Source organism: Oryzias latipes, chromosome 17 (genome assembly GCF_053564925.1).
Source record: "Oryzias latipes strain Hd-rR chromosome 17, Olatipes_Hd-rR_3.1".
In the NCBI taxonomy this organism is placed as follows: Eukaryota; Metazoa; Chordata; class Actinopteri; order Beloniformes; family Adrianichthyidae; genus Oryzias; species Oryzias latipes.
The window spans coordinates 23,339,156-23,354,075 of record NC_136253.1 but is presented as its reverse complement, the minus strand read 5'-3'; the positions used below and the strand labels follow the sequence as shown (position 1 = coordinate 23,354,075).

General features: G+C 38.9%; 1 protein-coding gene across 1 annotated transcript; it reads left to right on the top strand.

The window, feature by feature from the left end:
- The first annotated feature begins 183 nt into the window (after positions 1–183).
- Positions 184–3,231, top strand: tmem53 (transmembrane protein 53). Its single transcript, XM_004079048.5, has 3 exons — positions 184–469; positions 641–744; positions 840–3,231. Exons 1-3 carry the CDS (start codon positions 415–417, stop codon positions 1,557–1,559), a joined length of 879 nt encoding a protein of 292 aa, XP_004079096.1. The 5' UTR covers positions 184–414; the 3' UTR covers positions 1,560–3,231.
- The last annotated feature ends 11,689 nt before the right edge of the window (positions 3,232–14,920 follow it).

Genomic DNA, 14,920 nt, shown 5'->3' with positions numbered 1-14,920 from the left:
AAATTCTGGCATTAATATTTTTTTTCTACACGCCAATATTTTAAAATAGCACACGTACATTTTCAAAAAAGTATTAAAAAATCTTCCATTTTTTTTCAATAAATAAAATGAATATTATTGGCTGGTAACTTTTTTTTTCAGCAACATAAGAAAAATGAGTGCCTCGAGTTATGCTTTAAGAAAAAAAAAGCAAAAGTGCCACTTCCGGCTGTGATCTAGCGGATGTCAGTCTCATCTTAAAGCCACGGCTTTTAGCTCATCACAGGCGGCACAGTCGATCTTGTTGCTATCAGCTGGGATCCATCTTGCTGTGTCTCACACGTTTTTGAAAACCGTTCTTTTAAATTGACTGTTTTTAGATTTGCATAGATCGACCAGATGACAGAACGACAGCCGAAGCTATAGCATTTAAAAATGGCAGCCGACGACTTTGACTACAATATCGTGTTTCCTGACGCGAGCACCTCAGGTCAGCATGGCTTTTATTGTAAATAATGCATTTTTTTTGTTCGTTTTTGTTTTACTTTATTGGGACTTAGGTTTTATTTCTTCAGCCGGAAGGAACAGAAACGTCACCACAGATAAATGAGCTAGCTTGTTGTGCTAACGCACTGCTGTGTTATTATGCTGCTGGTTTCAGAGAGACACTGGCAGGGGACAAAGGAGCCAGTTGTGATCCTGCTGGGCTGGGCTGGCTGCAAAGACAAGCATCTCTCCAAATACAGCTCCATCTACAGTGAGCAGGTCAATAACTACAAATAATAAAACTACAAATCCCAGATCCCCTTTTTTTGTGTACAGAACCATCACACTTCTTTCCCTGTTTGTTTTACCTGTAGGGATGCGTCACCATCCGTTACACAGCTCCTCTAAAAACTGTCTTCATCTCTGAGTCTTTTGGCTACAAGGAGCTGAGCAACACGGCCTTGAAGCTGCTGGAGATCCTCTACGACTATGAGGTGGAGAATTGCCCCGTTTTCTTCCACGTCTTCAGTAACGGGGGCTTCATGCTGTACCGCTACATCATAGAGCTGCTGCAAAGCGACAAACAGTTCAGCTCGCTGTGCATCATCGGCGCCGTGGTAGACAGCGCCCCAGGTAGTGGGAACGTCCGAGGGGCCCTCCGCGCCCTGACGGCCACCCTCGGGCCTCAGATCAGCCCTTTTATAAGGTACACCCTCCTCACGCTTTTTGCGGTGAGCGTTTTCCTCTTGCGGGTGGCGTTGTACCCCTTGACCAAGTTCATTCACAAGAACCACTACGATGCAGTGCAGGACCGCCCCCCCCGCTGGTCTCACCTCTACCTGTACTCCGAGGCGGATCAGGTGATCCGGCACAGTGACATTGAGCGCTTCATGGACACTCTGAAGAGGAAGGGCGTCCCGGTGGACGGCTTCGATTTTGTTTCCAGTCACCACGTCAGCCATTTCCGGGATTTCCCTCAGCAGTACACACTCAAGTGCCGCAGCTTTCTGGCTGCTTGCATGAAGGACTTGAGAGGCCTGAACGAAAACACAGATGACTGCAAAGAAGACGACTCTTGGAAAGGAATTCACTGAGACATCGGAAATAGGATTGTAAAAGTGTGCAAAACATCTTTGCTTTAGAAGTACTGTGGAATGTTGGCAGATCTATAAAGATCCAGTCAGGTGAAAATTTTGTTTTTTGGTGTCAAATCATTTTTTTAAGCTATTCTAAAAGGGTTTCCAGTGGTCTTTTAATTATGATTATGCCAATTTGAGCCAAAATCAAAAAACTTCACCTCCCGCTAGCTTACAGCCCCTCACATCCCTAATCTAACATTACTGGTGGAACAAAAATTGAGAGAAAAACCGTTTTGAGCCAGATGCCAGCTCGGACGAGGAAAACGAAGATCTTTTTGTCATCTCCACCTTTGAAAAAAAAACAACTGCAGCATTTTGACTTTGTAAAGAAATCACCAGGGAGTGATCTCACACGTTTTTGCCAATACCAGTTTTGGGTAAATTAATTCCTTTAGTTGTTTTGTTACCATGTCAGCTGTTAGCCCCTGAACACACGTGACGTGTGGATGCAGAGCAGGGAGCCTTTGTCACAATTACAACAGCATTTTTTTTTTTCCCCCGTCTGCAACCATTTGAAAAAAGAAATACTCAAAAGGGCCATTTTGAGCTTCATTTTCTGTCTATATGTCATCAGAAAACTGCTCCAAGAACATGTTAAAAACACCCAAAACACAATTTTCATCAGAGTGGATCTTTAAAGGAGATGTAGCCTCTTGTTTTCCTCCCCTTTTTTTTCTGTAGCCAGCGGTAAACCTGTAACATTTTGTTCTCAATAACAAAGGAAAGCTTTTAATTTGAAATTTAAGATTTACTCAACTTTCCTGCAGTGTGTGGTTCAAGATTAGTCAGTTTCCGTCTTCCATTAAAGCATTATTTAATGAAACATTGCCCAACGCTGAAGCCAGACTGGTAATAATGTGTGATCAAGCAGAGAGCGACATTGTGGAGAACTTCTATCAGCACCCAAGGTTTTTATTGGATCTACAGAGTTCTCCTTTATGTTTGGAGCACACTCTCATCCAGAGTATATAAACGTGGTTCTCAAAAAATGACATCACTGGTCAAAGTAGTTAAAGTCAGTACCTCGGTCTTTCCAATTGTATTTTTTTTCTTTTTCAATTAAACAAAATAACAAAAAACTAAAAGACCACAGTGCATAGTGATTATGCAACAAGATTCGTATTTATCTGACCATTTTACATAATGACAGCTTTTGGGTGGGTTTGAAAACAAAGTGGTATAACATGTCCCCTTTCATTTTCTAGTCATCTTCTAGATGTTTTACTTATTTATTAAGGTTTGTAGTGGGTTTATTTTATTGGTCTGGCACAAAACAAAAGCTACGAGACTGAACTGTCAACAAAACATTTAAAAGGCCCTCAAATTTTGAAGTATTTTAAATAGAACTGCTAAATGCGATAAGTTGTGCTGACGTGCAAATGTATATCCTGCAATTATTAAAAGTAAAACGATGTTGGTTAAAAAAGTTCCTAGTGTTACAGAAGTTATTCTACTCTACTGTTGAGACTGAAAAATAGTTATTTTATGAAATTAAATCCTCTTTTAGTCGATAACTGGCAGATCCCTAATATGTGACGAGAAGTGATTGTTAAAGAATGTAAATTTCAAGCACAACTGATGTATTCCATTTAACTTATGTGCCTTTAATAAATGAACATTACCACAATTTATCTTGCCCTTTTTTCTTTTTTAAGTATAGTTTCTGAAAAAACACTGATGGTGAGCTTTTACTTTGAAAATAAGGGTCCATTTAGGTGAATACATAACACAAGGAAATGCATAAGGTTTCAAAACAACTAGAAAAAGTATAATTTTTAAGATTTGAACAACAAAAGTCCAACAAGAATAAATAATTTTATACATTTGGTAAAAAACACTCATTTTCAGACCTCTGACTGAGAAGATCTGATAGAAATGGACACATCTATTTGTATGTGCATTGTTAGGGTTATGTAATTATCATTTGCTAACACGCTATTATCACCATGATATGTTCGTCTCAGTTCTATCTTTAGTAAGAAAACAATGACCTGAAAAGTTGTGATTATACAAGAATATGATGTTCCTGTACTGCTTGATTGAATGACCTACTTTTATGTTATCAACGCTGGCCACCAATAAAACCAGACTGGAGACACTGGGAAGGCAGAACTCCTCTGTGACAGTTCGCGCTGTCACAGACCGATTCTCCTGCTGCAGAAGTCTAGCAAAAGTTGTCATCTCCTGTGTGGTTTTTCTCTTTATTAAGGAAAAAGTCAGAACCCTGACATGCATATACAACGCAAGATGACTGGCTCTTCCTGGATTCCTGCATGGTAGCTGGTAAGGTGACAAGCTACCATGCAGGAATCCAGGGTTCGATTCCCGGAGGGGAATAAGCAATGGTACTGGGGGGCAATTACCATATCAATGGCAAGCAGTAAACATCACCCAGTGGGGGTCCTTAGGCAAGGCCCTTAACACTACTGCCTCCCGAGCGCGGTTCAGCTGCAGCTCACCGCTCCCCCAGGGGATGGGTCAAATGCGGAGAAGAATTTCCCCATTGAGGGATGAATACAGTATAAATTTATTTTATTTATTTTATTTTATTTAGGTCAAAGGTCACCAAAATTTCAGTTGTGGTTGTAGACTGAAGCTGGCAGCAGGTGTGTGAAATTTCGTGAAGGTCGCTCAAAAAAAACACGTTTTTTTCTCGGCTTGTTGGAAACTTTGAAAAATGTTGGGACAAAATGCTCACCGAGCTGTTGGTTTTGTAGCCATCGCAAAATCATTTCAAAACGTCCTTTAAATGTCCTCCAAACCGTGCGTTTTAGAGTCATTTGCGAATTTTGACATTTAGATAAGATGAAAGATAAGAAAACTTTGGTCCCATTAATTGTTTTTTATGGTAATGTCATCATCTTTGTAGTTTCTTGAAGCTTTGCCTGCTTCTTTATATTATATATTTTGTACATAGTTTTAACCTCGTTTTTGCTTTATTTTCAGATGTATACATTTTTATTTTGTCTCTATGTGTTTGAGAAAAAAAAAAATATGATTTTTGGAGAGTTTCAGGTTCATTGTAGAAATATTGTCTAATAGAATAAAAGAGCTGAAGTTGGGGTTTTTCTCAAAAGATAGATGCCAGGCAAGAGTTTTAAAGATAAGTTATTAGAGCAAATTTGAAAGTAGTAAGGAAGTAGTAAGGAAATGCATAAAAAGGGTTAAAAATACAACATTTTAAAGTATCAACCTGTCAAAATGTGAAATCCAAACCTTTAATAGTTTAAAAAAAACTAAACAAAAAAGAAAATGTGAGCTGTTTTCTTTGCTTTTAAATGTTTTTTTTTTTCATTTTGTTGCTACGTTCTTTAGGAAAAGCAAATATTTTACTTATAACCGTACTTCATTTTCTTTCTTAGGCTAAAAATTTGAATCTATTGTTTAATAGGTATTTGTCAGAGTCTATGTAAAAAAGTAGGAGTTTACATTTTGACAACCAAAAAGCCTGACTGCAGGCTGCTGGTACATTCCACCACTAGAGGGCGTCCTAAGGAGGAAACCGCCAGATAAAATGCAGCCTCTTCAGTGGAGCCTTGTCAGGAGACATGAGGGACTGTGGCATGCTTGACGGAAATCGCCCAGTAGGGATGGTTATTGAATGTCTGCAGCTTGTCAGATTCTGACATTTGGAAGAGCAAGCAGTTGGCATTTGCCTCTGCCACAAGCCAAGCGCTGGTGGTACTTCATGTATCATGAAGAGATGCTAAGAGGAAAGAGAGAAAGAGAAACGTTTCCACGTCTGCACAGACAGATGAACATCGCTTACTGGAGTGCACAGGACGTGGGCTGCCGTTCTTAGACACTGACAATGTTTCCCTCCGTGCTTTTTAATGAAAAGTTTTACAAAAACAACTGTGCATCACTGACGGTGTAAGCATTTCAGAAGAAATCGAATAAAAATGCAGTTTTTTTAAGGAATTTCATAGATATATAATATAGGCACAACACTTAATTAATTTTAACCTCTGAATTGTTGTTTTTTATTAATGTATTTTTTTAACACATTTACGTGTTTTTTCTTCAAAGTATTATTATTTTAATCTTCATTTATTAAATAAAATTTTAGTACACAGATATTTTAATTTCATTTTTTATTTTTAAGATTTTCGCGGCAGCTTTTTGCTGCTCTTTTACTCTGAAGTTTGGTATTTAGATCACAATAGAAAGGGTTGGTTTTGTTTAGATTTTTTTTATTATTCATGTTTTGTGGGTTTTTGTTTCCAATGTTGATCTTCAAAACTTCAATTACCCTTTCTTAACCCTTGTGCTATCCTAGACACTTTAACATTGGGAGTTGGGTCATCTAGACCCACTAGACAGTGTGCTGAACCTTTTTCTTCAATGATTTGTGATCTTCACTGGTCTCCATGGATTACATGAAATCTTTCCACCTTTATCCACCTTTGTCATGGTAGGGAGAACACGTCAATGTAAGGGTGGGGTCATCTAAGATAGCACGAGGGTTAAATGATATTTGAACTTGTGAAGATGCTAAGAAATCGCTTAGAGAGGGAAAAATCCAACAATTTAGCCTTAACAAATTGTTTAAAGTATATTAGACACAACTCGGCAGTTAAGCAATTGACAGATATAATGTAGAAGTAACAAAGAGATAAAAAGGAGAAATCATAAAACACCTGGGACGTTTCCTTTCAAACAGGGACATGAAGGCTCCTGAAGAGGGCAGCATTGACTCACAATTACTGCTGTTTAGCTTCTTCAACTAGCAGCAGCCTCACTTCCATCAGGTTACAACCCAATACTGAGCTTTTTTTTGGCTCATGGGGTGTTTTAAAATGTATTTATGTTTTTTAAACATTGTTTTAACAGTGAAACATTTTCCCTTTATTTACAGTATTATTAATCCCTTTTTCATGCAGATTTTCTTTCCCTAAATGACTGTAAAGAGGTAGAAAACTGCGTTGGAAATGGGTTTTGTCAGACTTTATCTTTTTTTTGTTTAAAAAAAAGGAGAAAGAAAAGCACAAAATGGGAGGAAAACATCCGAACCCTCAGCCCTGCCTCCTTCACAAAAGCATTGAAAGAAGAAATTACCTCCATGGAAGTTAATGAAGTCTTACAAGTTGATGAGGGGAAAATTGCAGCGAAGAGGGGTCAGTGCTTTCTCTTTAGCCTTTCCCTCTTCTGCGGAAAATGGCTGCGGTCAAGATCCATACTTTTAGAGGACGCCGAGCACACCAACAAAGAGATGGAGAGAAAAGGAGATGAAGAGGTGGTGATGGGGAGGAAAAAAAGCACCAAGATTAATGGTATTAAGTGGTAGCACTTGGCAATGCAGTAACATATCGTCTGCGTTCTCTATTACGGGCTGATAGTTTCATAGGCCTTGGCTTTACACTGTGACTTTTAGGTGTGATTTACAGGATTCAAATAATCCGCTGCAGTTTTTCATCATCACAAGACCTCTCCTGTACGGAGCAACGCCTGTGCCGAATTTATCGAAAAATACAATCGCAGACTTAAAACAGGTTAATGTTTCCCTTCTGCTCCCCGGATCGCTGGTTATCATGCAAAGAATTGAACTCTCTGCAACAATTTTCTCCCCGGTTTAATGTCACTGCGAATTGGAGAGTCGCATTTATGTACATGTTGACATTTTGGATGCTTTGCTGTGATCCGGCTTTCTAGATCGTTGGAAGCGGATGTGCATTTTATCTGACAGAGGCATACACAGGGAAAGACATAAAGTCAAAGATATGATCTAATGGATAATGTTTGCCCTTCTGCTGATTTTCACTGATTTTCTTTTAATAATAATGGGTGACATTTTGGTTTTTCGGCTGACATTCTTGGTTTTTGCTGCAAACTACGAAGATTTCTAGAAGTTTTCTACAATATAAGTTTCTAGTTCTATACCTTTTTCCTGTAAAAAAAAAAAAGTCTTTACAAATCATATTCTCACAATCATTTCGTCTGGGGGTGTTTCCCGCTGCTCTTTATCCGACACATTTTCTTCCCACTCTGCAGGACCAGTCTTGAGACCGAGTTGAGCAGGGAGCCAATGATAAGTCACTCAAGTCGCACTCTCATCCCTCTAATGAGCAAAGTATCCCGCGGAAATCGCATTGGAGACAGCATGGCTGCTCCCCGGTGCACACACAGAAGAAGCAAATGTGTCACGAGTGCACGCTAACGCCTTCAATGGGATGAAATCCAGAGGATTGCTACTAAAGTCGGATCTGCCTTTGAGTAACTTTAAAAGGTCTCATGGTGTTTGGATGGGAGAGTGAAGGGAAAATTGATGCGTCTGTGTGTGAGGGCTGCAGAGGGGAATCAGCTTGCTGGACCAAACAGGGGAAGCCGTCATCAAAATCCCCCCGTGGTCTATCTCAGTCCCTCAGCCCAGTGCTTAAAACCAAAAGCAGCAATAAAGAGATGGAATGCTAGATAAAGAGAGGAAAGCAGAAGAGCAAGAGCATCGGCAGTGTGGAAACCCCTCAGCGTGTGTGCAGCCTATTCAAAGCCGGAGTATGTCAGTGCTGGAGACTGTGCACGTGTGCATGTGTGTGTGTGTTTTTCTTCACAGATGTCCTTGAACAGAACCCCCTCTGCTCTGCAGATCCCTGCTGCCACTGGAGAACATTTGACAAGCAGCAGGCTCTTGTTAGACGCTGTCAAATTAAAGGTGTGTGCAGGTCCCAGTGTGTGTGTGTGTGTGTGGCTCTATTCAGAGCCCTGTCAAATTAAAACTACCAAACAAACTGTGCGTGTCACACAGACAGGAGAAGTTCTGTGTACGATTGCAGTGGTGAACTCAGGGCTGCTTTGTCTGTTTGTGTGTTATGGCAAAAAAAAAGCAACAAAAACAAAAAAAAGACTTGAGGTATTTTTTTATATGCATCTTTTACTTATTTGCAAAACACAAATACATGCATTTCTTGCGGAGGAGGAATCGAAGAGGGTGTAGCTTATAGTAAAACTGTCAAATCTGTGGTTTACTAGTCGCAAAAGCAGAACTCAAGGTGTTGGAGCTTGTGTTACACTGGAGGATTTGAAACGGCAAACGGTGCAAAGAGTTTTTTAAGCCAATTTGAGATTGTTGTAATTAAAGTTTGATTAAAAAAAGGAGTGATTTTTGGAGGAATTCCAAGAAATAGTACGGAGCTCTGGACATGACATCTACGAATAAAAGAAATAGTTCCTTCAAAGTACTAAATGGTGGCCATAAATTAGCGTTTTGTGTTCACAAATGAGTATTTCATGGCCTCAAATTAGCTTTTTAGAAAAAAATCAATTTGAGAATACATTAGCATTTTGTGATCGCAAATTAGTATTATTTATTCATACTACTGATTTGTGGCCACAGAAGGCTCATTAGTTGGAATGTTCTGCTCGATTCATGAACTGTAAGTTCCGGCAGTGGTGTTATGAGCTGTTGTTCCAAGCTTATCAAAGTCACGTGACCACAGAAACGAGGCCTCTTGACATCAGGCCTACGTGTTGAGCAGCTCACTGTAATTTTGAAGGGTTGGGTCTGTTGAAAATTACAAATCTGAGCAGTCCAACAGCAGTTCGACTTGCGACACTTAACACAAACAAGATGTCAAGGGGAGAACATGTCACATGTCATGGCAACGGCCACTATCTCAGCATCTCACGTCAGAAACTCGACCAACGCACCAAGACGCCTTTGCCAGGGCAACTGCTGAGCCACTGATAAATCTTCTTGTTTCCAAAACAATCCAAACACTCTTCAGTGATTTTGCATATTTTATCAGGCAGGGACAGAAGCAGCTATACCAGCCGTGAAACCCAACCAGAACTAGTAATGGGAGCTTTTAGCCACCTTTGTTTTTTTGCAGGTGCAGCACAAGAAAAAGACAGTGAAAGAACAGAATACACGATGGTGGTCCTGCATTATTGAGCCCTACCTCTCCAGAGGAGATGACCCGCTTAAATACTGGACAACATTAACCCGAACCTTTACAAACTGGTAAAACGGTCTGCATATGAAAGCACATGGGTACCGTGGGAGTAGGTCTTCTCAAAAGCTGGAGGGGTGGTGTTCCAGACTGAAGCCCAAAATTACAGAAAGAATTGTTTTTTAATAAAAATCTATGAATCAACTAACCAAACAAGCACATTCTCATAATTTATATTGATATAAATTGGAATAAACAATAAAAATATATGTCATTGCTATCACTGTTGCACTAACACCCGTATTTTCCTTCTCTCTGTTTCTTAGACCATTTAAAGGGCATTTCTCTTTTTTCAAGCTTCACTATGATTTTTGCATAACTAAAAGATATCTAGTTAGCCATTTACTTCTTTTAAAAAAAAAACATCAGTTTGATCAGTTAAATTTTATTGAATTCTTTGTCAAAGAAAAGACAAAGATAACATGATAATTGAGAGGAAATTATCCTCGCCCCACAGTTCCCAGGCAGCCGATGGCACAAAATACCAATTTGTGGCCACAAATCAGCATTTTGTATGCAGAAATCAGTATTTTATAGGTTAGAATTTGCATGTTGCGTGCACAAATTAGTATTTTAGTATTTTTTGTACCCTTTAATAATTTATGGACACAAAATACTAATTTGTATCTGCAGTTTGGTATTTTGTGGACAGAAATCTGAATTTTGTAGGTAAAAATTAGCACGTCATGTTATAGTGCTAATTTGTGCAAACAAAATGATAATTGTGTGCAGAAAATATTAATTTGTGCAAACGAAATGCCTATGTGTGCACACAAAATACTAATTTGTGCCAACAAAATGCTAATTTGCGCAAATCAACAAATTGTTTATTTCTTATTCTTAAATGTCATGTTCAAGGCTCCATAATATAGAGCTAATGTTGATTTTGAAGAAAAAAGTTAATCAACAGAGTTTTATTATTTTTTACCGCCTTAAAGTTACACAATCAGTAAAGGGCCAAACCTGGTGGACAATACCCCCCCCCACACACACACCCACACCCACACACCCACACCCATGTACACTGGCAAAGAGAAAAAAATGCAAGGAGATGAAACATCCAAAACGCACATTCATGTTCACCTAAAACCATATATCTCATTAAACAGTGCAGTTATTCTAAGGCTTTGTAAATACATGCAATCAGTTGTGCAACTGAAAACAAAGCATCCCAACCGGTGGGTTTGCTGTTCAAAAACACACGCAAACACTGAGCCACGCCTGGTGATGAATGATGATTAAAACTCAAGGGAGAGTTTTAGGTTTTCATGCAGGTAGGGGACCGACACAGATATATATGCAGGCTGCCTTTATGTATGGAGTCTGCATCATTTATAGGATTTCCTGCTGTGTTTGTGGGGGTGTCCACACAAAGCTTCTGCTTTTAATATATATCGCAAGAGCCAAATATTGACACAAGACAAATTCTGTACAGCAAAGTCACTTTGTTGGCTGTCATGACTAAATGATTGTGGAATTTGTGGCCTCCAAATGTGTGGTTTTTGGTTCTTAGAGCAGCACTAAAGAGCAGAATAAAACAGAGATATTAGTATTTGGTTACAGTTAACTCTTAATACTCTTTTAGACTTAGATATTCTTGCAGAAAAGGCACGAATGAAAAGAGAACTCCAAAATATTTTTACACTTTTAGTTACTTCTTCATTGGTTTCACACTGCACTTTTGAGTCTTAGAAGAATTGTGTAGCTCCCCACCTGTTAGGGGTTTTATTCTGACTCCTTGCTGTGATTAAAACAACAACAGCACAGTTGCAGGTAATTCTGGCCTTTGATGGTTGATCACAAGTTCCACCTTTCTGTTCTTCAACATCACATTCTGTGCTTTTTTCTACTGAAAGTGATGCGTATATCACATAATCGGTTTAATTTACTTTGATTGAATGTTATTAAGTTGCAGGGGCGGAGCTACAGGGGAGACAAGAGAGGCAGCTGCCCCCTCAGCAGAAAGTTTTGCCCCCCCCCCCCCCCCCCCCCCGACCCCCATTATTTGAGTTAATATTATCATTATTGATAAATATTAAGAAATCATCAATTCAAGCTTATTTAAGCATTGCAAAAATAACAGAAGCAGTTTATTTTATTGAAAGTTTGAGCCCCTGAAATTACGTGTTTTATCTATATTTGACGGATGTGCATTTTTGATCCTTTCATTTGTAATGGCCTTCCATTCTGCTGTTTTTATTTGCCATCCTTCAAAAGTCTTCTGCCCCCCTCCTGCCCCCGTATAACAAAATGTTCTAGCTCCGGCACTGATAAGCTGCATTGTGGTGAACCCTCTGAAGGAGTTGAGACTACCGTTTGTTTTGGATCTGCTAAACAGAGCAGATCCAATCTATCCAGGGTAACGCGTTCTAATACAGATTCAATGGCCCAGTGTGAATGTACCTTTAGATATCTCTAAGTGAATATTAAACAAGGGGGTAGACAAGTGGAAAGTGGATGTAAAGCAAAACAAGACATGTATACATCTTTAGTTAAAGTCCCCTCTGATGTTAAGAAAATGTTCCCAGTGGTCTTTTGGTTGTGATTATACCATTTTTTAGCCTAAATCAAAAAACTTGTGTCGTTTTCTAGAACATAGTTTCTGCAGAACGTTAGTAGTTCATTAGAAGTTGAGGGCGGAACTGTTGCCGAGGAGTAACCCCACCCCTACTTCCTGTCATCCCTCTGTTTATAGTCTCTCCTGCAAGCTCGCAGCCCTTCCCAACATAACAACCAGTGCAATTAAAGTAGCGAGCAATCTTAGAGCCATCCAGCCGTCCGCAAGTGGATGCATCAGAATAGAGCAGAGCAAGAAGCCTGTGGACCTCCAATTGTAGTTTCTATGTTAAATAATTTGTTTGTTTGCTTGTTTGTTCATTTAAGACAACATTACTTTTTTTAACATAAAAAAATGCATATATATGTGATTATAGCCTTTTAGGCTAATTCAAATATTTATTCAGGTTGATGGTTTCTAAGTAAAAAGACAAGTTAAATCAACACAGACACGATAACAGAAGGTGGGCAACAGCAGATACAGAAACACAGATGGGGTTGTCAATAGATGAATACAGCAGTAAATCCATAAACGAAGAAGCAACAATTAAGGAGAAAACCCCCCAGATTCAATAAAAATGTATGCAGAGGTGTGGTGGCAATTTTAATTGTCTAAAAGCCATCATTTTATCTCTTTGCCAAATGAGCTCAGAGATGTTTTTTTTTTAAAGAAAGGTAGAAACTTTTAATAAAAAAAATCAAACAACTAATTTCAAAAGGTTCCAAAAATGAAAAAGCACTGTAATGAGCAATCTAAGTTCATAAGAGAGACTACAGATAAAAATATAGCTTAGCTGAGTGCTCTACTGTTCATTATATGATTATTTGTTATATTGTAACGCCCTTGCATTGAGTTTTAGCCTCAATTTGCAAAATTCTATGATTCATGCATATGCTAGCAAGCTAACATCTTTAGAATTTTTTTTATTTTTTTTTTATTCTTGTGGCCGTTAAGCCGATTTATCTTAAAGAGTGATGAGGGGTAGTTGCTCTCTATGCAAAATGCATTAAAGCTAAATGGGGAGTCTATTACTCAAATCTGGCTGATAATCCGTTAACTAAAGATCCCTGGCCCGCTAACTAAGTAGATTAAGATATGTCATTGCCACAACATCTCAATGGAGGGGTATAGGTAGTTAATCGGAGACACAAAGAACACACTAAAGATGCAGCATCTTTGCATAGAATATTAATCTATCCCTTTTACACGTAATACAGATATCAAGACATATTGTTAATCAATTAGTACTTTGCTTTTCCAATGGAACACACTGGCTTTAAGGCACACATAACACACAGCACCTCCAGCACTTATTTACATACAGTGTTTCGCTGCCAGCTCACTTCATAGAATTAATTCTGTCCTCTCCTCCCACTCTGCTGTTAGAGGAATGCACTGGGGATTCACAAGGAGGCCCTGTTTTCTATCAACGCCGACAATTCATCAAAGCTTGATTAACATACTTGATTTCATCGCCACCCCAACCCCCTTTTTTTTATTCCTCCTTGCACTTTCTGCATTACAGCCCTGCAGTGGTAATTACAAATAATTTATTCTAACTGGTTAATTAACTGATATCCTTTGCACAGAGTCTACAAAATGCAGAAAGCTCCATGGTTTTATTTTTGCAAAAACAACCCAAACATCATTTTTTTATTTAGGAAGGGATTTATTCTGGAAATTTGTCAAGATAATCATTTTTTTCTTTCATTTTTATTGTTTTTTTTTAATGCAGAGTTAAACATATTGTATTTTTGTGCGTCAAATCCTGCAAAGGAGTCAATTGACTAAGATCAGCCGTCAACCTGACTAAATGAGGTCAACCACTGTCGACCAAAATAGAGCAAGGACGCCCACACCCATAAAAAATTAATGTGCTGCGACTTGGTCTCCTTTTTTTATCCCTTTCTGGGGCAATGTGGTCGGTGTGAGATCATCTTAACAATCAGCAATTGGGGAAAAAAGGCAAAAAAGGACAGACAAACGTTCTCAGATTTTCTCAAAATTAGACTGACCATGGACTTTTTTTTTTACTTCTGGAAGTAAAAATAATCCCTCCAAAAAAGGAACTAAAAAACAAGTCCTTCTGATTGTCAAAGACCCAGACAATTGAGGCATGCTAGCAGCCTCCTGCATACTCCACCTGGCACATTTTATAGAAACTGGATATTATTAAAAGTTTATCTTAAAGGTAATGGATACAGTATTTTATTTTGAAACACGGGCCTCCAAAACTTTGGTTGTGTCCACATTCCATCACTACTCACTACTTAGTGCACTACATGGGACTTTGCCATTTTGTAGAGGTGTCCAAATCATCAATTTCAGAATGCAGTGTTCTGGAAATTTCCGAGAAGTCTCTGCAAAAAACAATTGTGCATCAATGCTGGGTAGACTGGTGAATATAGATCACACTACATTGCATTTGAATTATTTGTCATTTGAAAAGAAATTTAGTTAAATATTTTTTTCTTAGTAGAAATGTTCTTCTTGTTCCCCTTTCGGCATGTCCCTTCAGAAGTCACCACAGTGAATCAGCTTTCACTGATTCCCACAGGTGGCTTGGCAGAGATTTTTACGCTAGATGCCCTTCCTGACACCATCCTATATTTTATCTGGACTGTAGACCGGCACATGGGGACCCCTTGTGGCTACATAACTAGGCAGTAGCTTTAAGGGTCTTTGCCCCACGGACCTACACAGGATGAAGCTCATCGCTCCCCCCTGGGAAAAGAATTCTGGTTTCCCCACGAGTCAGTCCCACATGCAGCCAAGTGAGCCATCCAGCCACTATTGAGCTTGAAGTAGAAAAG